At 41.1% G+C, this 24,265-nt stretch overlaps 1 protein-coding gene across 1 annotated transcript in view; it reads left to right on the forward strand.

The window, feature by feature from the left end:
- INO80 (INO80 complex ATPase subunit) overlaps positions 1–24,265 on the forward strand; it is a 130,658-nt gene that overhangs the window by 53,069 nt on the left and 53,324 nt on the right. Inside the window, exons 15-24 of the mRNA XM_084630137.1 lie at positions 2,527–2,586; positions 3,046–3,188; positions 4,746–4,830; positions 5,547–5,664; positions 6,739–6,824; positions 9,457–9,624; positions 10,074–10,207; positions 12,701–12,768; positions 14,279–14,372; positions 16,240–16,417. Of these exons, the coding sequence (XP_084486263.1) occupies positions 2,527–2,586; positions 3,046–3,188; positions 4,746–4,830; positions 5,547–5,664; positions 6,739–6,824; positions 9,457–9,624; positions 10,074–10,207; positions 12,701–12,768; positions 14,279–14,372; positions 16,240–16,417 (1,134 nt within the window). The remainder of the gene's footprint in view (positions 1–2,526; positions 2,587–3,045; positions 3,189–4,745; positions 4,831–5,546; positions 5,665–6,738; positions 6,825–9,456; positions 9,625–10,073; positions 10,208–12,700; positions 12,769–14,278; positions 14,373–16,239; positions 16,418–24,265) is intronic.

Genomic DNA, 24,265 nt, shown 5'->3' on the forward strand with positions numbered 1-24,265 from the left:
AAATCCGTGTCTGAGTGACAGATGGTTGTGAACTGAAACAGCTCTAAAAATTTAGAGGGAGGCAAAACTTCAGCATCGTTAAGCGAAAATAAATAAAAATTATTCAATAAACAAGGAGAGTAATGAAGCACAAATAGCTGCATATATTAAGATAAAATAAACACGTTCTTTAAACATATTGGAGGATGAAAAATATGAGAAATAAGGAACTGCCGCAAAATAAACTATTAACAGTATATTCATGGAGAATATTTGAGTCTTGCAAAAGATAAATTGGAGGAAAATGAGATTACTGATGAAGCCAAATGAGCGATCAGCATTATCCAAAAGAGCCATCATAGTGTGAATGATGGGAAATATTTAGTGTGTATATATATAGAGAGAGAGAGCTGCAAAGAGATTCAGTAGACGCATTAAAGAGCCACAGTCGGAGTATCACTGAGTGTTAAGGAAGTATGTGAATAAAACAGATGGACAAAGCACCCAGGTAGGTATGAGTTACAGCTACAGGCAATAGAAGATTATAGATCAAATATCTGAGTCATCATCAAATATTTTTAAGTAACCAGTATCTCCAGTAGCAAGAGGCTTATTAGAAAACTATAAATGTAAGTGCAGTTCTTTATAAAAAAAAATAGGATAAAGAATAAAATGCAAGGTGTTTAGGAGTAAAGTGGTGCACCTGAGAACAAATACTTCCAAATTTAATAGTCTGAATGCCTAGTGTTAATTAATATTGTAAAGGAGGGATCTGGGAGTATTATTTGAACTACTATTTAAATTGTTGGCCCAGTGTGCAGCAGTGCTAAAAATTGTTGGCTTATATTGAGTAGCTTTTTATGCAAATCACTGATTAGGCCACATTTGCAGTATCATGTTCAGTGTGGGTCATCCTATTTGAAGAAAGACACTGCTAAAATGGAGAGTACACCATATAAGGCAGCTAAGGTGATAAAAGAAATTGAGATTCGTGTATGTGAAAAGTGTAATAAGATTATTTAGTTTTAGTCATCTCCTGGTCAATTTTTCTGAAGTAGTTAAATTAGCCAAGGGTGGTGATTCTTGAGGTGATTGGACACTTGGGTTCAAACGAAGAGGGAAAATACTAGAAGAATTAAGAATTTACAAAGAGAGTGGACAGTTGGAAAGGACATCCAGCTGAGGCTAAAGACAAGTAATTTTGATGTATTTCACTGATGTCTGAATGTGGCATATAGGTAAAGAGGTATGGATCAGTTTTATATGTGGGAAAAACCGGCTTCTTTTTCTGGCATTGTAGAAGTAATTTTAAATTGACTATTTTTGTCTTTAGATTGGCTGGGGTTTTTTTGTTTTTTTTTTTTTTTTTAAGATGCCATTTTCCTCATCCCTGGAACAAAACAATTTTTTAAAAAGTTAGTTTTTAAAATGTTCATAATTTTTAAAAGTTGTAAAATATACACAATAAAAATCATAAAACTTTTCCAGCCACAAAGAGTTCATGATCTGCTTCTGATCATACATAACTATGTAGTTAATATGCCTACATTGAAACATAGGTGCTGAATTCCTTCAGGGCTATGGTATAATTCCTAAAATAAAATGCAGATCTAGTTCTGTTTAATCTGACATCTGCGATCTTTTTTCAAAATGGCAGAAAGAACATTCAGCATTTAACTTAGTTAAATGCCAACCACAGGGACTTCTGTGAGAGCTGTAGAAACTAGGGATCATCACACAGGGGCCAGGAAGCTGTTTAGGCAGAGTTGTGTATGTGGTTTTGTTTGTTTTCTTCTGTGCCTCAGAAACCAGTATCCTTTTATGCTCAATACCAATTCTGTGCAGTTCCCATATCGGACAACAGATGGCAGTAACTAGTTACTCTGAATTGCTGTGGAGCTAACTGCTGAGCTCAGATCTCCCTACATGGGAAATGGCTCAGCAGGATTCTGAGTTCTAAAAGAATTAATAGAATTCTGAGGCTGTTGTGCTTGCTATTTTATTTCTTCCTTGAGGCAGTCCGGTAGGCATTACTTTACTTTTAGCCCATAGTAAAATATTGAGGCATAGCTTTGAAGCACAACAATAATTGTGCCAGTGAAGAGGGGAATTAAATACTAAGGGAACCGCTGATCATTCAGGGATGTCCAAGAGTAAGTTGCTAAATTGGCTAACAGCCATGGGCAAACTTCTTTCTACAGTGAACTGAAAGAATATCAGTATTATTTTCTTGAAAGGTCTGACTGGAAAAGGCCACAGCTGCTTTGGGGCTATTAAGGGATTCTCTTAGCAGTTTCTCCTTGAGGAACTAAGCTGCTTGAGGCTTTTGTTTGGAAGATTCTGTTCCTTCAGTATATTTAAATGCTTTCATGTTTCCTCTGGGTTAAGAAAGACCTTCTTTGGTGATTTCCCTTTGGTTGATTTGGTGGTGGGGTGTGCCACTCTCTGAGGTTTATTTTGCTTTACTATGGAGAACATGACATTTACAGTTTTAATTCAGGTATATCAATATTTGAAAATAACTTTTGTACTTTTGACTTGTTCTAGGTGCTACCATATTGGGGAAATCCCCATGACAGAAAAGTGATCAGGAAATTCTGGAGTCAGGTAACGTCAGTGTCCCTGTCCTTTTACTCTCACTTTTGTTTTTACAGAGTAAAACAGAAACTGCTGATATGTTCTACAAAGCAAAAGAATGAGTAAACATAGAGTTCTATCTTCTTCATCCCCGTCTGCTTCACCTTTTTTTTATTTATATAAATAAAGTGAAAGGACTGCCCTGTTCTGGGTAACGATGTAGGGTGTAACAATGTAGGGCGTACTAGAATTCAGTCAAAGCTACTGCATTCTGCAAATAAAGCAGAGGACTTCAGTGTCTGGCATTACTGATGGTGCTTTAATAACCCAACTCATTTTTTAAAAAAAATACCAAATTAGGAAAAGGAAAGTATAATGGTGATAGAAGATTATTGAATGGAAGTATGAGACCCCAGTACAGATGAACAAACTCTTCATTCCAATGTGTTTACATGATCCAGATATGTGTCTTTCATTTTGTGGTTATAGAAGACGTTGTACACTCAGGATGCACCTTTCCATGTGGTGATCACTAGTTATCAGCTGGTGGTCCAGGATGTGAAGTATTTCCAGCGAGTGAAGTGGCAGTATATGGTCCTGGATGAGGCACAGGCACTCAAGAGTAGCTCCAGGTAATACTTGTAGCAGAAACAAAATCCTCTCTCGCCCAGGAATCTTTTGAGTTGGTAGAGAAGAGAGAGTTGGGAAAACACCAGGAATACATAAGTTGATGAGTTAAAATTTGAAAGAAAGGTTAAATTGCCTCAGGAACTGGCAGAAAAGTAAAGAATCCTTATGACATTGCATTCTATTACGCACATGTTTTTAAGGCACCCAGCAGGGAACCTCAGTTTCTCCCTTCCCCCTCTCAAGGTCCCATTACAACAGTCATTTTGGCTGAAGAAGGATTAACAAGTTCTAATGTCACCTAGGAGGAGAGCAAGGCTCTCTTCTTTCCCTTCCCAAAAGGAATAAAGATCAAGTTAGTGCTGAACACTGCTATGTGCAAAAATTAAACAAGTAGGCTGCTACCCCAGTTGACGTAACTGCATACCTTTGGGGAACTTAGTATTCACATCCTTGAACTTACTGTATGTGACGTTTTTGATGGAAGGAAATTACCATTTATAAGTAAAAGCTACCTTTCGAAGTACCTGACTGTACTGAGCGAGGTGTTTATATGGCTCCATCTCCATGGATTTGAATGGCTTGGTATTTGGTCATATGTACCAAACATGCAAAGTGTAATTACAAAGTAACTGTAGGATAGGAGTGAGGGTGGAGAGGGGGTTGTGGCAAAAAAATGGTGTGAAATATTTGTAACAGTCCTCCACCTCAGCTCCCAGCAAAGACATTCTTAGATACTGAGTGGTCTGTGTTCATTAACAGCCATATAATGCTAACATATCCGTTAAATACAGCATTATTTATTTGTATTGTAGTAGCACCTAAGGGTCCCAATCAGGAATCAGGGCCTCATAAAACCTGCAGATTGCAGTATAGCCCAGCAACCCTATCCAGGCTTCCTTATTATAAGGTTGATGCCCATGGTGGTTCCTGTCTGTTCTCAGCTCCTGTGTATTGTTTGTTTATTTAGTAAGGTGCTGTCTGTCTGTCTTTTCTTCAATTGCTTTTTCCTAACTTTTTCTCCAAAAATTGCTACTCATATTCTTCGGTGTTTCTTTTCTAAATGTGTGACAGCCCCAGAGCCAGGCTTATGCACATTCGTGAGCTAGCCTCTTCAGGAATTTCCCATTCTAAGAGAGCTATAACATACAATTCAACTCCCCTTACATAATGGCCTGTAAATTTAACTTTGTAACTGTGCAAAAAGTGTATGTCACCATTTACTTGGGGTACCTATTTGCTATCTTGAGGGGATGAATACTCTAGTGACTGGCCTTTACTGATAGCCAAACACTGAGGTGTTACAAAGTAAATAAAAATACACCTGTTGTGTGTAAGATAAACAGTGCTAATCTCTTTATGACCTCCCATAAGAACCAAATCTCCCAATGGGGCAAAGGGAGAGTATTTATACTCTTGTCAATGTTACCCAGTGCCTTCTTAAAGAAAATCATGCCAGGAATGGGTCTGAAAAATGGTTGGTCCTAAAATGTAAATTTAATTGCTCTCCTTTCTTACTGTTTTTACTGTGGTTCATTTTTTAAAACATTTTTGTTGGTCAGTGTCCGCTGGAAAATCCTACTACAATTCCAATGCCGAAATCGACTTTTGTTGACTGGGACCCCCATCCAGAACACCATGGCTGAGGTAAGCAGGAGGCCAGCAAGAGCTGATTTTTGTTCTAAAGGTTTCAGAGTAACAGCCGTGTTAGTCTGTATTCGCAAAAAGAAAAGGAGTACTTGTGGCACCTTTGAGACTAACCAATTTATTTGAGCATAAGCTTTCGTGAGCTACAGAAAAGTTTATGCTCAAATAAATTGGTTAGTCTCTAAGGTGCCACAAGTACTCTTTTCTTTTTGTTCAAAGGAGTAATTTATCCAAAGACATAAAAAATAGTGAGAGAATTGTAGTACTCCTATATGCTTATGTGTATACTTGGGGGTTTTTCTCCATACCATGCTGTGAGCAATAACTGAGATCAGATTCAAAAGGAATAATGTGGCCATATCCTACTCATTAGGGAAGAAGTACGATTGAAGGTTGCTGATACTCAGTCATCCCTAAATCATGGGATGAGGAAAATATTACTTCTGTGCCATTTTCTTCAGCATGGTGAAGTTATTGCTCTTTACTTGGAACCATGCCCTGACATTGGTTTGAAAAGTTGCACGTATCTGGCTTCTGTCCATTGTGAAAGGAAGATGAGACCACCACTAATTTAGTCTGCTGAGCTTGGCAGAACACACTGTCATTTGGTGTGACTTGGCCCATAATGCTCTGCAATAGGTTGAGATTCATGATCATCCTGTCTAGAATGGGGATGGCTTTCACTGATTCACTGCCTCTTTGCCGCTCCTTTATAGCTGTGGGCTTTGCTGCACTTTATCATGCCAACACTGTTTGATTCCCATGAGGAGTTCAACGAATGGTTTTCTAAGGACATAGAGAGCCATGCAGAGAACAAATCTGCCATCGATGAGAGTAAGTACTAATCACAGTAGGCCTCAGTTTCCAATTTGCCTGCTCTAGCTGCCTATGGGTTCACCTCAACTCTAACGGTTGCATATGTGGAATCTGCCGTTCCAATACAGAGAGGCAAGTGAAGTGGCTCTGATTGATTGTCATTTGGGCTGGGAATTCTGCAGTACAGATGTTGTTGTCAGAGACAGAGACATCTTGCTTCTTATATGGAAAGAAAAGCTACTCACAGGGTGAATCAGATTTGCCTCATATTTGCTGCCTCCATTTCCTCCCCTATTCTAAATGAATGAGGAATGATATTTAAAATATTGTACACTTATACAGCTTTTATCATGAAGGACTCCTACGTGTTTTGTAGGCCGTGTATGGTATGGAGATTGTACCACTGACCACTGAATAGCAGCCACCTTTTTAGTGGAAAGACAACTATTCTATTTCAGTAACACTACACAAGAGGTTTTAGGTGAAGTGAAGCCTAAAATACCACAAACTGGGGGGAATTTAGGTAGGCAGACTATAACTGCATGCTTTTGAATTGGGCCAGAATATCAGAGTTAAACCCTTACTTTTATGAAAAGTGCCATGAGTTCTTTAATTATCAGTGGAGGGTCTGAACTTCAGTTTTACTTCTCATCCAAAAGACTGCACATCTGCAATGGCACAGTGCCCTTTAGCACTGTGTTGGTTCAAGTCTGACTCTGGGAGAAATTTGCCAACTGTTAGTGATGACTAGCTTTATATCCTAATAGTATTGAACGAGCTGCATGATCAAGTATGGTCTTTACCTTTTAATAGAAATTAGATGATAATTGTACGTCCACAGAGTTCTGCTCATCGGATTGTAATACATACTATGCTATAGAAATGCATTGCCTGAGGGAGAGATTTAGGGATTCATGGAGTTATCAGCCTGTCTCAATGTGCTTATAAAAGAACCAATTTCAGTGCAGACAGATCAATCCTGTGACATGCCTGAAGGGAACTGGGTGAGCAAGAAGGGTTTGAGAAACAACTGGACATGATATAGTTTCTGGCCATTGGGGCAGTAATCATGTTTTCTCCCTGGCATTTCAGACCAGCTGTCCCGCTTGCACATGATCCTGAAGCCTTTCATGTTGAGAAGAATCAAGAAGGATGTGGAAAATGAGCTGTCAGACAAGGTGCGAAATAAAATAATTTGGAAAGCAAGCTCTGCATCTGGCTTACTTTCAGTGCTTCCCTTCTCAGGTTTTTAGTTCATATGTGGATCTGTTTATCTACAGCTGACTGAAAGATCAGAAAAAATCACCCATTCACATCCCTTTCACTTTTGCTAGCACATTCCTATTAGATCACACCTGTATTTAACTGGAGAACTTACAAGAGCCCATTAATGACCTCCTCATCTACAAGTAAAACCATTAATCCAAAGATTGTAAACAAACGATCCTTAAACCCGAGTAAGCTAATGGAAAAGTCAGTACATGAACTGAAGGGGACTAATACAGCATTGAAATATCTAGAAGAAACAAGAGCCCACAGAGCACTAAAGGCAAGATCCTCTCAACGATATGAGAATTACCTAGTGTCTTTAAAAAGAATAAAATAAATACATGTTGACTATTCCTTGTTTTTAATGCTCTGTAATTTTCCTTCCTCATTGCCTGGTCTCCCCACCACCTCTTTATCTTCCTTTAAAAATGCTCCTAAGTAAAACTGCAGTGATTTGATATACCTTAGAGCAGAGGTTCTCAAAATTGTCCATAGTGTCGACCACATATACATACAGAGATTGTCTTATGGATGCCAACCCACCATTCCAAATTATATAATATCACTGTGGTAATTATAGCAATTGACTATAAAGAAAATGGGGTTCACTCACTGTTGAGGTGCCTCATTGTGGCCACGTCTGGGGATTAGCTCCATTCATATCTGATGCCCTCCTTCCAACAGTTGTTCACACCGTGTCCCCCCTCACTCTCCAGGACTTGCGATGCTCCTCCTTTGTGGGTTGGTCCTCCAGCCAGGTTACTGTATAGCCCTCCCCTTCTGGGGTATCAGAGTGCTGCTGGCTCAGCTGTCCGCATGCCATTCCAGACAATTTTCCGGTCCAAGGTCCCATGCCCTTTCTCCATGCCTGCTCACTACTCCAGGTTCCAGCCCGAGCACCCTGTGTCCAGTAACTACTGTTTGCTTGCTCACAGGATCTGTTGCTATTTCCCTGGACTCCTTCCTACTTCTCTTTTCTGTCTTCTGCCATCGCAGTTTACCAGCCCAAACTGCCTCCCCCAGGGCATAACTGTAAACTACTTCCATCAATCCAAACTCTGTAGCCCCAGACAAACCTTCTTTCACCTAAGGAGTGACTGCAGACTACTTCCCCTACAGCCCCCTTCTGTTCTCCGCTTCATCCCTTTATGCAGCCTCAGCCTGCTCCTTCCCAGCAGAATGTCATCAATTAGCCTTTATCAGTCTCTTGCTTTCTTCCAGGTGCAGCCTAAATGGTTCATTGTCCTATTTTAACCTGCTCTGCCTTGTGTGGGGTGAACACCCCATCACAGGGAATTATTAGATATTGTCTCTAGTTTCTTTTAATGCAGTTTAGTATCTGAAAATAAGTCAGCGCTGTATATGAACAGCTAGTCCATTTAAAAAAACAAACCAACTGTCGATATGGTGCACTCTTAAACAGAAACTAGTGTCCACACATAGCCTTGCACCAAAATAACAAAAGGTGTTAGTTACAATTGATTTAGTTATTTTGGTGCAAGTTTGTGTATAGACCAACTTTTAGGTCTTGTCTATACCTGAAATGTTGCAGCTGTGCCACTGTAACGTTTCAAATATAGGCACTACTTATCCCGATTGGAGGGGTTCTCCCATTGGTGTAGGTAATCCACCTCCCTGAGAGACGATAGCTAGGTCAACAGAAGAATTCTTCCATCAACCTAGCGCTGTCTATGTTGGGTGTTAGGTAGGCTTAACTACGTTTTTTGGGAGTGTGGCTTTTTCACACCCATGAGCGATGTGGCTGGTTCACCCTTTCATAGTGTAGGCCAAGCCTTGGTTTAGTAAGGGACTAATCCTGGTCCCAGTTCACATCCAGAGTAACTAGGCTGTGTGTTAAGGAGTTTGGCACAGAAGGGAATCATCTCCCCCATCCCATGGAGTACAGTGGAGCCACTACAGAGCTACAGTATTCTCCAGCATTCATACGCCCTCCTTTTACTAAGTAGAATTGGTAGGTGGAGCCGTGTAGGGCCTGGATCCATGGGTCCCATTCCTTCTCCTCTGTGATGTTTCTCACTTCCTCAGAATGTTCTCCATGGTCAGAGCCAGGGGAGCGACAGGGGCTTGCTGGAGACGTTGATGAAGCAGACAAGGGCTTACGGGATGATTCTTTGCTCTGACAGTGCCTTTTCCATACTGAACACCACCCCATATATGGTAATATGGGATGGCCAGGATGATCATGATGACTGGCACCTGATTTGTGACCCCTGGGTTGAGAACAGCTGCTTGGTGACATGACTTTACCATAGTATGGGTCCTGGGCCACAGTTTCAAAGGTGCCTAAAGATGCAGGTAGGCACATAGCAGGATATTCAAACGCACCTAAAATCAATGGGAGTTACGTGCCTAGGCACCATTAAAAATCCACAAGGTGCCTATTTGCATCTTTAGGTGCCTTAAATACCTTTGTGCTTTTTCTATGATATGATCCTACAAGGCCTATATATACTGAATCTTGATCTGGTATTTCTCTGTTTAGGGACAGAATAGGACTATAATCCCATTACTGTTTTGCAGATTGAGATTCTCATGTACTGCCAGCAGACCACCAGGCAGAAACTGCTGTACCAAGCTCTAAAGAACAAAATCTCTATTGATGACCTGCTGCAGTCCTCCATGGGCACTACCCAGCAAGCACAGAACACCACTAGTAGCCTCATGAATCTAGTCATGCAGTTCAGGAAGGTAAGGTCAGCAAAAAATGTATAATCATCAGCCATCTTGGAAACACCATAGCAAAAAAATACTTCCTAATCCGGGCTGGTCGATTGCATGCAGCCCTCAGTTATGCCCCGACGCAGTGTAACTTGAGACCAGCAGTTCTAATACATACAATAAAGCAGAGTCCCTGCCATACAGTGCATGTGTCTGCTAATTGGGTCCCCATTCAACACTGAGGAAATCATTCACTTGGGGAAGAAGAGGCAATAGCAGTAACGTGGTCAGGAAATAAAATTATCTGGTATCTAAACTAAGATGGACGCTCTGTCAAATAGTTGTTGTTGTGTGCTCACCGGTTCCATGGTTTGAGCGAGCAATTTTTCTAAACATTGGGCTGGAAAATGCTGCATATGATTAGATTTCTATTTTTTTTCCCCCACCCAAGTAGCTGACATCCTCCTTTTCTTACCCAGGTGTGTAATCACCCAGAGCTGTTTGAACGACAAGAAACTTGGTCTCCATTTCACATCTCCCTAAAGCCATACCAGATTTCAAAGTTCATCTACCGTCATGGACAGATCAGGGTCTTTAATCACTCGCGGGACAGGCAAGCCAATTCAACCTTCCCTTCAACTTCTTCAGCATCTTTGATTTCGTCTCTTAAAATATTGGCTCTCCCTCTTTTGTGCTGTTGTGATTCTGCAAGGGTTTTATGGGGCTCGTCAGTCAGTCTCCCAAAATTTTGATTTTAGACAAAACGGAGCTGGTAAAGCTTTTAGCCAGAGACTGAAATAGTCAGTAGCCTACACAACATTGCAGTTTTACTGGTAGGGCTGGATTGAGTTGTATATCGTTTTCTCTCACTCTCTTGCTGGGGGGATACGTGCATGAATGGATATGTAGCATTGTTTAAGTGGGTATTTGTATTCTAAATTATGTGTTAGCATGTTCCTTTGTGTTATGGCACATCTCTGCATTTTGTGCACTGTTATTTTGAGGCGGTGTTGTAAGGTCTACCTTTGTTTTTTTTCTTGTTCTCCAGTTACCTTCAAAACTCCCCTTGTTGGCCTACCCTCCTTGCTGAGGAGGGCTAATTGCAGCTCCCTCTGGAGCCATTTAATGCCTTTAGAGAGATGTATGAGTGAGCTGTCACTAAAGACTAGTGTGAGACGGTTCTTCCCTAACATGGGTCCACAGCACTCTGTCCCTACTGGCTTGTCGCTCACCTGCTTCTTGTGGCACCTGCTACTAGATGACAAGTGAAACTGTTGAAGTACTTTACAGTGTTTTTATAATGTTATTCAGACTTAACTGTAGCTTTGTAAATGACTTCAGAGTTATGGTGGATAATCAGCCAAACATGAGCTCCCAGTGTGATGCTGTGACCAATAGGGTTGACGCAATCCGTGGATGCATAAACAAGGAAATCTCAAGTAGGAATAGAAAAGTTATATTATCTCTGCATTTGGCACTGGTGTTGCCTCTGCTGGAATAGTGTGTCCAGTTCTGGTGCCCACACATCAAGAAGAATGTTGATACATTGAAGAGAGCTCAAAGAAGAGCCGTGAGAATGATCAAAGGAGTGGAAAACATACCTTATAGTGATAGTCAGTTTAACAAAGAGAAGGCTAAGGGGTGACTTAATCACAGTTCATAAGTACCTATGTGGGGAACAAATACTTGATAAAAAGCTCTTCAGTCGAACAAAGGTATAACCAGAACTGATGGCTGGAAGCTGAAGCTAGACAGATTCATAGATATAAGGTGTACGTTTTTAACAATGAAGATAATTAATCTTTGGAACAATTTAACAAGGGTTGTGGTGGATTCTCCATCACAGGCAATTTTAAAATCAAGATTGGATGTTTTTCTAAAATATGTGCTTTAGTTCAAACAGGAAATATTTCAAGGAAGTTATATGGCCTGTGTTTTACAGGACGTCAGCCTAGATGATCAGTTATCCCTTCTGGTCTTGTAATGTGTATGAATCTATAAATTCTGATTAACCCCATTCCCTGAGGTTTTTAAATAAAGCTAGCCAAGTGGTGGCTTCCCTGTTTTCTTTCATTTTATTTAGCTGTTACACATCCAATATTCAGTGTTCTCTCATAGCAGAGCCATAGTCATCAAATAATCCTTTAACTGAACAAGCAGAACAGTGCTGGTCTATACTACAAACTTATGTCTGTATAACTGCGTCACTCAGGGGTGTGGAAAATCCAAACCCCTGAGCAACGTAGTTATTTTGATCTAACCCCCAGTGTACACAGCACTATGTCATTGGGAGAAGTTCTCCTGTCGACATAACTACAGTTTCTTGGGGAGGTGGGGTACTTACGCCAACAGGAGACCCGTCAGCACGTAGGTAGTGTCTTCACTAAGCACTACAGCCATGGAGCTGCACCTCTGTAGTGCTGTAAGTGTAGACAAGCCCTCAGGAAAAGTAAGACAAAGCAATTTATACTCTCTCCTTTTTCTGCTGATGATGTGTAATGGAATTAAGCTTCAGTAGAATACTGGAGGAACCTGGTTTCCCTTGAGTGGCTTTTCATATGTAAGGAAGCTGTCAGTGTTGATTAAGTGTAACATGATAAGTTGTGAGCATCTTCCAGTGCCTTGACAGCTAGTAATAGCTTACACCAGATGGAAGAGAGCTGTTCGAGTGCGGTCTGCTGGTTGCTCTGTTTATGGCAACGCCTGCTTAATCTTTATCTTATTCAATCATGAGAAATGCGCAGAGCAGTGTATCGCATAAACCATTATTTTATAGTAAAGAATAGGATCAGCACTCTTTCCCAATATGAAAAGCAATCCAGAAATGATGTTCTGACTCATGGTTAAATTAAGTAAAATACATTGTGGCTGCTGCTTTTCATTAATTAATTATCATGCAATACTGGAAAACCAGAGGATCAGGTTTCTTAACATGAAGAACCAAATTCTGTAAACTCCTCGACAGCAAGAGGCGAGTGAAACTGTGATACTGTAACTGAAAGTCATTCTGTAATTTGGGGTCAGAGCTTAGTACTTCTGACTTCTTGACTGAATGTGAACTAAATTACCACTTTCTTATTTTTTATTTTGTTCTGTTCATTTTCAGGTGGTTACGGGTTTTACTTTCGCCATTCGCTCCGGACCACATCCAGCAGTCTCTTTTCCATAGGAAGGGTAGGTTTACTTCCCTGGGGAAGCAGTTAAGGTGGCTAGCACACTGCAGTATGATGATGCAAGCTGTCTTGTTTGGAGGGAGAATTGGTGTAGATTAACTTCTCCCTAGGACTATAGATTCTGTGCCTCTCTGGTCACAATTCATTAGAACCTTTCAACCTTAACACTTGACATGAAGTCAACAAGCTTATTTCACAAAAAGAAAAGGAGTACTTGTGGCACCTTAGAGACTAACAAATTTATTTGAGCATAAGCTTTGATGAAGTGAGCTGTAGCTCACGAAAGCTTATTAGTGACCAGTTGAACAGAAAACTAAACAAGCTTTGTACATTTGATGTAGTATTCCATTTAAAATTGCTATTACTAACTGTGCTAGTAAGAGAGAACCTGGTAATTAACTTGCCGAAAGAGAGGGTAGATTTTGGAAGAGGAGCAGGAACACACTTAAGGCTCTATTCCTGCATCAAAATCTGTTAGTATGGACCCCTTAATCTGTGTGGCTTTCCATTGAAGTCAGAAGGACTTTGCGCAGCCACAGGGATGTGGGATTCATGGGTGATCGGGTGCTGTCTGTACAGCTCTTTTGCATATCCCGTTGGCTGCTCTGTATCTGTTAATTAGTTTTGGCTTGATAAATCTTCAGGGAGATAGATTTTTGCATTAACTGAATAGAAAAATGTAATGATGGTGGAGAGTTAAATATGGTAAGAATATGAAACTAAATGAGTGTACCCCTTCCTACATCTTTAATATTCCTCCTCTTGTCTGGCCCAGAAGCAGTGACTTGAATTCAGGGAATAGCAATTAAGGTGAAACCTTTAGCATCCTCTAAAGCAGAAGTTCTCAAACTGGGTGATGGGCCCCCCAGGGTTGGGGGTGCGGAATGTATTCTGGGGGCATGACAAGGGGAATTATTGCACACATTGTACCCATAGCAATGAATAACTAGCAAAGTTGATTCCTACAGATATATAAGGGCCTCAGATGGTGCTGTGCATTTTGACTGATTTGTTAAGCTTGCATAGCATTATACAAAGTTGTCGCCATCTGTCCATTAATCTGTTTGCTATGACAAGATGTGCAAATTTAATTGTAAGTATGGACCACAATCACAGTTTTGCTTTTGCTTTTATTACAATGGATCGTTGGCTCATTCGTGCAACAAGAAAAATAAACACTTCAAGTGAAAAACAAGCCAAAACTGACTCAAGTGAAGCACCACCATCACATATGTCCACATATGTACTTGTGTGGTGGGAGGGGGGGGATGTAAACTACTACAAACACAAAGAAGGGGAGCCCGATCAAATAAGTTTGAGAACCACTGCTCTACAGAGATAGGTAACAGTGAGAGTTCCTGTATCATTTCACATTCTTTTTGTAATAAGGCATTTGGATGTCTAGAACCTTGGGATCAGAAATCACCCGGACTGGTCATGTGTGCTGATTGTCTCCTGTATGTGGACTGCAACAGGTGTCAGCCTTAACTTTGACATTTTTGTGATCTTAGGTGCCAAGGAAGAAAGTTGTTTTTCTTTCCTCCGATTTATTGATATGTCTCCAGCAGAAATGGCAAACCTCATGAATCAGGGACATTTAGCCAGGTGAGGAAAGTAATTCTATTCATTTAATTTTATAAAGAAACTTAGAGGAAAAATATGTGCAGTTTAATCAGTATTTCTGTAATAAACTTGCATATTCTTGGGCTATGATGAGCTATCATTTATTATTAATTTGTATTATAGTAGTGTCTAGAGGCATCAACCGAGATAAGAGGCCTGTTGTGTTAGGCATTTTGTGAACACACAGTGAGAAAGACAGTCTGTACCCCAAAGAGTTTACGCTCTAAATAGACAAGACAGGCAAAGGGCGTGAAGGAAAAAATTTGCCCATGGTGTCACAGCAGGGCAGTGGCAGAGCCAAGGCAAGAATAAAATCCAGACTTCCATAGACCACACTACTTCTCTGTTTTTATTAATTTTTTTTCTTCTCTCTTTGTATATTTTAAAATTCGTAGAGAATTACCCTGGGCCATAATATTGGCTATACTTCAACTGAAGTTACTGTTGCCTTCCTTCCAAGTGTGCCAATCACAGCATGGAATGATTCTCCAAGGCACACTTGCAGGTTGATAGACTTTTAACCATGAAGGACTCCATGCTGGATTTGCACTGTGAACTCCACTGTCGTAGACAGCAGGGCTACAGCGGTTTTCTGGCACTGACAGCAGGGCAGTGCAACCCACCAAGGCACCCAGTCAGGGCTGCGAGGAGGATGAGGAGCCCCTAGCCTGGGGTCAGGGGGTACCCTGCAGCTGAGGGATGGCTCCCACATTCCGGGCTGGTGATTGACTGAGCGGGACTGGGAGAGTGGAGCTGCAGAGGGCTCCCTGGGTGGCTGCTGGGCTGGTGACACCTGATCCCTTCAGACACAAGAGATGCTGAGGAAGCTGTGGTCCTGGCAAGGCAGAGCAGAGACCCCATGACCAGGGCCCCAAGAAGGAGGACAAGCCCCTTGCCATTGGGGCTTGAGCCTGCTGGTGAATGATTCCTGCCCAGTGACAGAGCAATTCAGCGCCAGGGTGGCCTCCTTCACATTTGGAGGCTTCTTCTCCTCCTTGCAGTCCTGGCTGGAGGTCTTTTCTCTGCCTGCTAGTACTGCAGCCTTACGTACACCTGTTTCAGCCCTCCAGCAATGCAGGGAGCCCTCTGCAGCCCCACTGTCATGGGAGTGAAAGAGCTGGGCTGCAGAGGGCTTCCTGTGCTGCCACAGGGCCAGTGACATTTGGTCTCTGCAGGTGCATGGTGCCAAGGGGCTGCACTCGTTCCTGCTGTTACTGTTGGATATTTTGGGGTCGATTTCAGTGTGTCAGCTGAAATGGATTTCTACAGACATCTATCAATTTAAATCAAACCCTGCCAAGCCTGCTTAAATTAACACCCTCCTCCATAGTATTATATAAAATGAAAATTCTAAATCTTAAAATTTTGAAGTGAGCATTTTTTGCAAAATGGATTAGTACCATGCTGTTAACTGAAAGAAAATTCAACATAAAATGAGGGCAGTATAATCTAGATATCTTGCTTAGGTAATATGTAAGTGTTCTAGATTTCATGGTTGAGATTATTGGACCAGTCACTTCTGTTCTGTGGTTCAGTAACGTGTTAAGACTTTTTCTTCTGAAGTGACAAAGTTCACATAGATCTTTGTGTAGCTCTGTACATTCTTCTTACCATGCGTATCTATATGTGCAGGTGCTTGTGGAGAAGTCAGAGAAAAGTACTAGTAAAAATGAGAAATAGTTAAATTGGAAATTGGATTGGGGGGGAAAAAAACCCTGTTTCCCCGAAGCCAGATACTGTAAAAATGAAATGTTAAAGGAATAAGACATGCCAACCACAGTCCTGGTGTAGCTATTTCAGCCCCCTCCACAGAGCAGTGAATAAGTGCATTTACTATTGTTTATTTCAGATGGTTAGCTCTTTTCCTGTCTCTGAAAGCCTCCTACAGGCTCCATCACTTGCGCTCCTGGACAGATCCAGAAGGGGAGCACCCACAGAGGACTCAATGTCTGGGGAATAAAGATTTCTTGCTGGGAGTCAATTTTCCATTCTCTCTTCCCAACCTGCACAGCTGCACTTTTCTGCAGGTAAGGAAAATTTCCAAAGACATGCAGATCCTCCATTCAGTAAATACTAGCAGGCTGTAGTGAAGGGGAAACAGGGAGAACCCTTCCATCCTTCTAAAACACATGGAAGGATTGACATGGAAATAAGCTTCCTTTTATGATGGGTGCAGTATGACAGTTAATTATAGACCACTCCCTAAGGAAAGTTAAGATCAGTAAAGTGGACTTTAGTCTTTCAACGTATTTTTATATACCATACGTAGTGTATTAAGAAAATTAAATAAACATATCTGCATCAGAGTGCAGATTAGCTGACTTTTAGTGCCCAGTGCGAGGCTCATCTCTTCAACCAAGTTTCAGCTTGATCTTTGATCTTGGGTAAAGTCTTTGGAAAGTTTTCCCCTTAGTGATGGCTGAATGGGGGGGAAGGGTAAAGAGAGGTTCCTGCAGCCAGTGCAGGCCTCACAGTTGATGTTTCCTTTTTAAATTATGTAATGTACCCAGGCAATGGGAGCATAATAAATAAATACCCACATTTTAGTAACCCTTTTGTATGCTATACTCAGCCATTGACCAGAGGGTAACTTTTTTGCACTCAACAACAAAAATGGCGGTTGAAGAAAATCAGAGTGTTTGTGCTTGGGGCAGGGTGTCAGAGGGAGACTTGAGGGAAAAGAAACAGCACAACCTTGCCTGGTGGGGAGTGCATTGCTGTTCCTCAGCTCATGTCTGTTACATATAATATGATGCTGTCGCCAAGCTGTAGACTGAGAATGGCAAACTCTGATGCTATTGTGAGATGCAGGTCACTCGCAGAGAAAAGTGGCCATGCTGCTGATCTGGGGGATTAGGGAACCCTGATATTGCTCTTAAGCTGTATCTCCTACATGTAATGACGTGCTACTTCTAGTACTCACACAGCAGTCCAGGCTGCACCTGAAATGTCTAACGCATAGCGACCACAAGATATATTTATTCTTTTTTCTCGCGTGCTGTGTGGTTAGGATTGTAGTGATATCGTTGGCCTGATTCTGGGGCTGTGTGCTACAGTGTGGTGCAGTATTGGGCAATATAGACTCATCAACGATAGTACAAGTAATCTATGTAGCAGTGCAGATCAGTAATTTGAGCCCATGTACCTGGCACTTGCTTTTGGTTAAATTTCAGATTTTCTGGCCATTTAAATCTGCATTGTACCAAAAACTAGGCTTAACTAGCTACTTGGGGATTATTCAGCACAGGTGAATCCTCATGTGATAAAAGGTCAACATACTGGCCCTATGCCCCTACCCCTTCCCAAGCCTGACACAAGGGTCGTGGCCAGGAAGCTATTACAGCTGCCTGATCCATAGCTGCTGAAACAGCCCTTTGAGACCATAAGCATCTGTCATAAGGTAGAGCAGGTTTAGGGCTGTTCAGTCTTGCACATGGACTAGTACCGGCTCGCCAATCCCATGATTAGGGAAATAGAGAGGTGGTTTAATACCACCTGTGCCACCCGCATCTCCTTCCAGTCTTGTGAGTACAGTTTGGCAAGTGTGAATCTAGCCCTAAATATTTTGTATCTGGACTTTCACTTATTCACTTCCATGTGAATAATTTGGGGGAGTTGGAGTGGCTCATGTCTGAATTTATGGAATGGAATGTGCCTTATTCTGGAATATTGGATGATAATCCCCAAATCTCTTTTGGGTTATGGGAGTAGGTAGGATGGATTTTTTGTGTGAGTGAGGGCAGGAAGAACATAGACAGGATGTGCTGGAGCCATGTGCTGTGTGGGAGGGAGTGATACTTTAATACAGAGTTACTGCTCTTTTTGTGAGGAAGATGCCAAGTGCCTAGGAGCTACCATCTCCAGTGCTTGTGTGACTTTTAAGCTCTCCCTGCTGTTTTTTCAAACTTTAACTATTGCAAGCATCTGTGGACTCAGTGACTGGAATAATGTGTAAAGGGGGCTGGGGTGGATACCAGAGTGTTATAAGTGCAGTGTTGCCAATTCTTGCCACGTTATCACAAGTCTCACAGTATTAGTTGTTTTTTTCTTAAAGCCACAGCTTTATTTGAAAATATGTAAATTTTTAGCTCCCTTTGCTGTGGAGAAAATCTTGAAAAATCCAAGTGGCTCAGGGGAGATTTTCAAAGGCACAAAGGGGAGTTAGATTTCAGAGTAGCAGCCATGTTAGTCTGTATTCGCAAAAAGAAAAGGAGTACTAGTGGCACCTTAGAGACTAACCAATTTATTTGAGCAAGGGGAGTTAGTTGCTCAGTTTTCACTGGAAGTCTGTGAGAGTTGAGCATATGACTCCCCTTTGTGCCTTTGAAAATCTTGCCCTCAAAAACCATGAGGCAAATAAAAAGAACCCCAAATTCCGTGTGTTTGTGTGTGTGTGTGAGAGAGAGACTATGTATATATATCAGTCATGATTTTTAAGCCAACTCAATTTTTTGAGTCTTAGGGCTGGCTTTAGATCAAGTGCTGCTTTCCTGGACAGGACAGGTCAGTAATGCACTCCTTGCAGACAGTGGAAGATGTCAGTAGGGGAAACTGATGGTTCTTGCTGAAGACATTGGGCAGTCTAATATATATTTGCCTTACTGAGTGAGTTGGACTCTCTTCTTTGTTCTGCTGGATCTGCTCTCATTCACAACTGGTATGCATTCTGTCCACCACAATCAATCTGCAATTAGGGAGCACTAACCAGTCAAAAGTACTATCTTTATTTACCTGGACAAGCTTCTTCGTGCATGATTGACAGTATTGACATAGGATCACGGTGATTGGAGAGTGAAAGTGTCTGTCTGATCATCAACTCGATTCCCTTTACTTGGCAGGATACACTTAACTACTTTTCTGGTTTGTTCTTCCTGTTGAGCTTTTTTTCCCACTTCTTCCTGTGAATATTTTCTCTTTGATTAATTAGGGTGACATTTCAATCCTATAATGAAGTCAGTGTTAATAGGTTTTATAGTGCAGGCATATTGGGTGTTTTATTTTTGTAATTACTCAGGACAGCTCAGCTGCAGTCTCATTGTGAGGTTCCAGTTTTATCCAACTTTTCAACTAGGCCAGATTCTCAAAACCCAGAACCATATAGTGAATCAGATCACAGTTCATGTTTCTAAGCCAAAGTTTTTCCTGGCTTTCTGTCCTTAGCTTGAACCACTTCATAGCTTGGGATCCTTAAAGTTGTTTTTTGCATTATCTGTGCATTTGCAGATAAAAGCTGCTGAATGTGTTTTACTTTATATTAAATATAAACTGAGTTCCTGTTGGACTTAATGCAAAAATTGAGTTTCCAAAATTTTGTAGCCGTCAGCCCTTCTTCCCTCACCCTCTCAAGCTTGGAAATGCTGTCACAGGACCAAGTTTTGCTTTTTGGCATTCCATACAATAACTTTTTCTCATAACTAGTCAAATGAGAAGCCAGTCATGCTCAAGAGCAAAATGTGCTGAATGTTGATTGTTACATGTACTTTCAAGTCCAAGTGCTATAGAAGCCAGAGAAAATGAAAGGGCTATGAGTTCATTTAGAATCTCACAAATGTCCTTAAAGCAATACAACTTGAGTAGCTAGTTGCTGGAAGTGGATTCTGCACATGAGCTCAGGAGACATGGGATAAAATCTATTGAAAAACTAAGCAGAGTAACTGCATGAGTCTCGGGAGCTGTGGATTGTGGCTCAGTTGAATTGCCATATAGAAGATGGCGCACAAACCCTGGAAGCTGTAGTGTTGGGTAAGGTGAGAGAGCGGACAGAGCCTACAGAATGTAAAGTATTTCAAAGGGGACTGAAGAGTGAAGAAAGTTAGAAAACAACCAGAAGAAATTAGTTTGTAGTTCTAAGGTGCAAAGCCCATTATGGCTTGGTTCCTGGCTGTCCAAGAGATTGCTTTTTCCCCCCTGCACTCTCATATGCTGCTGCTGCAGTCTTTGGGATGAACAGAGATCTCAACCGAACAGTGTCTGAATCTTAAATGTCTGGGGGTTGGTAGTTAGCTATCCTCAGTGGTATGTCTTTCAACTCTGGAATTTGTTTCTTCGGCTGATCAGATGGAACCCAGATCTGTTAGTGCACAATAAAAAGTCAGTTTCTTTTCCCACCTTTTGCTGGAATGAATGTCTCTTTATGATTAAAAATGATATAAACTTTTGGAAATATACAGTGTACCTTGAGTTTTGATAATTGATCCTGTGTTAAAATGAAGAATCAAATTCACAAAAGACAGATCATTCATTGAGTAGCACCTAGCTTATCTGCAGGGAGGGAGACCTTTTCTGAAGCAGTGGGGTCTTGTTTGGGCACATCTAATTTCTCTGAATGTGAATTTTGGAGAGGGAAAGGAGACAATGTCTGTGTGGACAGAAACAGGCAGCCAGAATTTAGTTGAAAGGGAAGTTGAAATTGAAGATGCGTAACAGGTAGAAAACCAATCTTGGGCTTGGTGTGTCATATTTTGTAGCATTATCAGAAAAGCCAAGAAAAATAAGCCCCTCTAATTTTCAGTCAAACAAAAACAACTGGGCAACCATGTGCATACGCCAGTTAACTCTGGCTGTGCTGGAGTTTAGACCATGATTCATGTCTGGTTCGATGAAATATCTGCTCTTCTCCTATGAGATTCCTGTGTGGGGTTTTGGCTGAAGTACATTTTCTGGAACCCTGCACAGCCTGCTATGGACTGCATGTTAGTACTAGTCTCATAAACCATGAGGTGACATTGCACTATCGAGAAGGAGAGGGGGGAAACTCTCCCTGGTTCTCACTGTGTGCTTTATAAAAACCTAGAGGCTTTGAAAGCCTATCACAGTAAAGGGTGACAAGACAGTACACACCTGGGCAAGTAACTCTTTTTGTAGATGAGCTGAAATACCAGTTACTTTTACAAAGATATAACTGACACAGATATAATTGATATAGATAATGTAGTGGACTAATATGTCTATAAACATTTTTCTATGTACCAGAGAAATCAGATATTATTGGGAGTAGGGCCTCCTATGTAATCATCTGTACACTTGAATTTTTAGGCTTCAGCGATATTATTTTCTCTTGGCTTGATTGTGGCCAGCCCAAAGTCAGTGGCCCATACAAGTGAGTAGCCTCCAGTTGTTGATAAATTGATTATTCGAAAACTGCCTTGCAGAGGATAGCAGTTCATAGTATGAATTGAGTTGTGTATACTTAAAAAGGTTAGTATTCATATTTGCATAAGTGGAAAAGCTATGAACAAAACCTGGATCTAAAATGGTGGGTGTCCGTCCTGAAGTATGGGTTGGGTTTGGATTGGGTTACATACATGTTTAAAAATAAATAAAAGTGGATGTCTCAGCTAAATGGAAAGTGCAGAAAACAAGTGCATTTTGGTGTTGAATTCAAGGTGTATTCTCTTGATAGTGTGCTCATGTAGCTGTTACTTGTTACTCCCATTAGTATTACTGTGTTGAGAATAATACAGTCCCTTTTGTACTAGAACCTGGCAAGACATAAATATCATCCCCTTCTCCAGATCACCTCTGTTTTCATGGCAAAGATGCAGTCACATGTCACTATTGGTCCAGGTGTTGTGAGTGTTGTAGTCAGCAGCTCCTCCAGGCAAAGCTGAGCCAGCTAGGGTGGGAAGTCCAGTAGTGTGTACAACAGAGGGTGCTTGTGTTACCTTTGGTAGATCTAGAGGAAGCTTGACTCTAGGGCTGAAAGGCTCTTGAGAGCTTTGTCCATTCCTCTCAGCTAGAGTATGTTGCAACTTGGGGCCTGGCTGCAATTAGTTTAAAATATGGTAATAATAATTAAAGTGGGTCTTTAGGACACACGCATTACTGTATATCTGCACTTCCTATGTGGTTTCAGAGTCCCTATCTGTGCAGTTTACAGACATCTAAATTTCATTTCTGTCAGCCATGCAAAATCAAAATAGCTGGTAAAGAATAAGCTGTTACTCAGTTGTGCCTTATTTCAGTTATGTGTGTACTGGAAAAATACCAAGTCACTTTCTTATTGCAAACCCGCTTGAGACGTTTTCATGCTCCTTGGGTCTGCTTGCAGGCTTAAACCAGATAAGAGCACATAGGAAGCCACACAGAAAAAAAGAAAACAGCATAAACATGGAAAGTCTTTTCTCTCGTGCTTCAGGTCAACACTTCCAATTAAAAGCGTGAAATATAAACATAATCTGTCAAAGTACAAAGATAATCCAGAATCTCTTAAATATCCCTCTTGGGATTAAGGAAACAGTTTAATGCTGTCTTGAGTGACCTTGCTTATGTTAGCACTGAAATTATAACTACTTTTAATGTGTGTGTGGTTGGGCAGGTTCTCTCACATCTCCTTTTCAGAACAATATATATTATAAATATAATGTATGCTAATATGATATAGTGGGAGACAGCACCTCATTTCCTTTCGTTTCCTCATTTGTGTTTGAGAAGGCTGGGAACGCAGTAAAGTTTAGTGAGACTGCAGGAAGCCTGTGTCCCATATCTGTTTTGCAGTCCGTTTTCCAGCAGAAAGAATGCTTTTATAGCACGCTTGGTGACTGCACCCTTGTGACAGGTACTTTAATTCTTGCTTTGTGACAAATCCCCCCCCCCCCCGCGCTTTGTTCTTGGCTTAGTTGCACAAGGGTATGTGATCCATCCTAGAGTTATATCTATGCCATGTCCTGTAACCTTACTCAGTTCCTTCCCATGTATGTGAATCTGATGGGAAGCTAGTTTTCCACTGTGTCTGATATATCTACTACCTGCTCCAATCATAAATATTTAATGGCAGCACGTCATGGAATTCAAACAGGGATACTTCTCTTGTGACTGTCTCATAATTTGTGTACAGATAACATAGAGAAGTAGACTCTGTATTAAAAGTCTCTTAATGTTCTTTGTACACATGCATACAAAATATAATTTGGTTTTCCTTATTTGAGATACCGTCTTAGTCTTTCCTTTGTTTTTTCCTGTTTCTAATTGGGCTGAAGCCAACATGGCTTGCTTTTTTATATCAGTGCCCAACGGAGACTCAAACAGTGAAGATGTCCTGTGGAAAGTGTGTATCAGTGGAATCAATATTTTTTTAGCTAATTGTTGCAATATAATATCCTACGCTCCAGGTTTTGCGTGGAGAGAAATTCCAGTTTCCCACCACCTCATCCCCAACTCTCTCTCTAGGAAATAAAAAACAAAAACGTGCTGCAGCCAGTATTCCAATGCTTGCTGTCAAAGAACTTGCTGAGAAATTCCTGACCCTGTTCAAATTACGTAAAAGAAGAATCAATCCAGTCTGGACTCAGTCAGATTGAGGGGCAGGAATTGAGTCAGGATGTATGAATTTGCTTGGTGCCAGCTCAAGGCCTGGAGCTAGACTGATAGCAGCTGCAACACTGCTTTCACAGGTGGGGCTGATCGAGTGTACTTGGAGATCTGCGGTGACAGAAGGGTTACTAGCATAGATTGACCATGAAGACAGTTACCTTCATTGTTTTTGAGAGTTTTAAGTTATTGAGTCATGAGAATATTCTTTTGTCTTGCAGTTACAACTACAGTATTTTCAACTACAGTATTTAGTTCTTGTGTTTGCTTGGACTGTAAAGTGGCAGAATCCAGCTGATACCTCATGGAAGTTCTGCAGTACCATGTAGAAACATTTCTGTTGGTGTCAGATTTTTTCTCTTCAGTTTTCATTACAGAGCATAGATCTATGGATCAGAAAGAAATTTCTCCCTATATTAACTGTCACACAATTGATTTAGAGGCATTATAGGATGTGTATATTTTGGGTTGTCCTTCTCTGAAGCATCAGGTAATGGTTGCTACTTACAGAGCTTAATGAACTAGGGGTCTGACTCCCTACAACAAGTCCTTTGATTCTATGAAAA

This window comes from Lepidochelys olivacea (genome assembly GCF_965140295.1).
Source record: "Lepidochelys olivacea isolate rLepOli2 genome assembly, chromosome: 6".
Taxonomy (NCBI): Eukaryota; Metazoa; Chordata; order Testudines; family Cheloniidae; genus Lepidochelys; species Lepidochelys olivacea.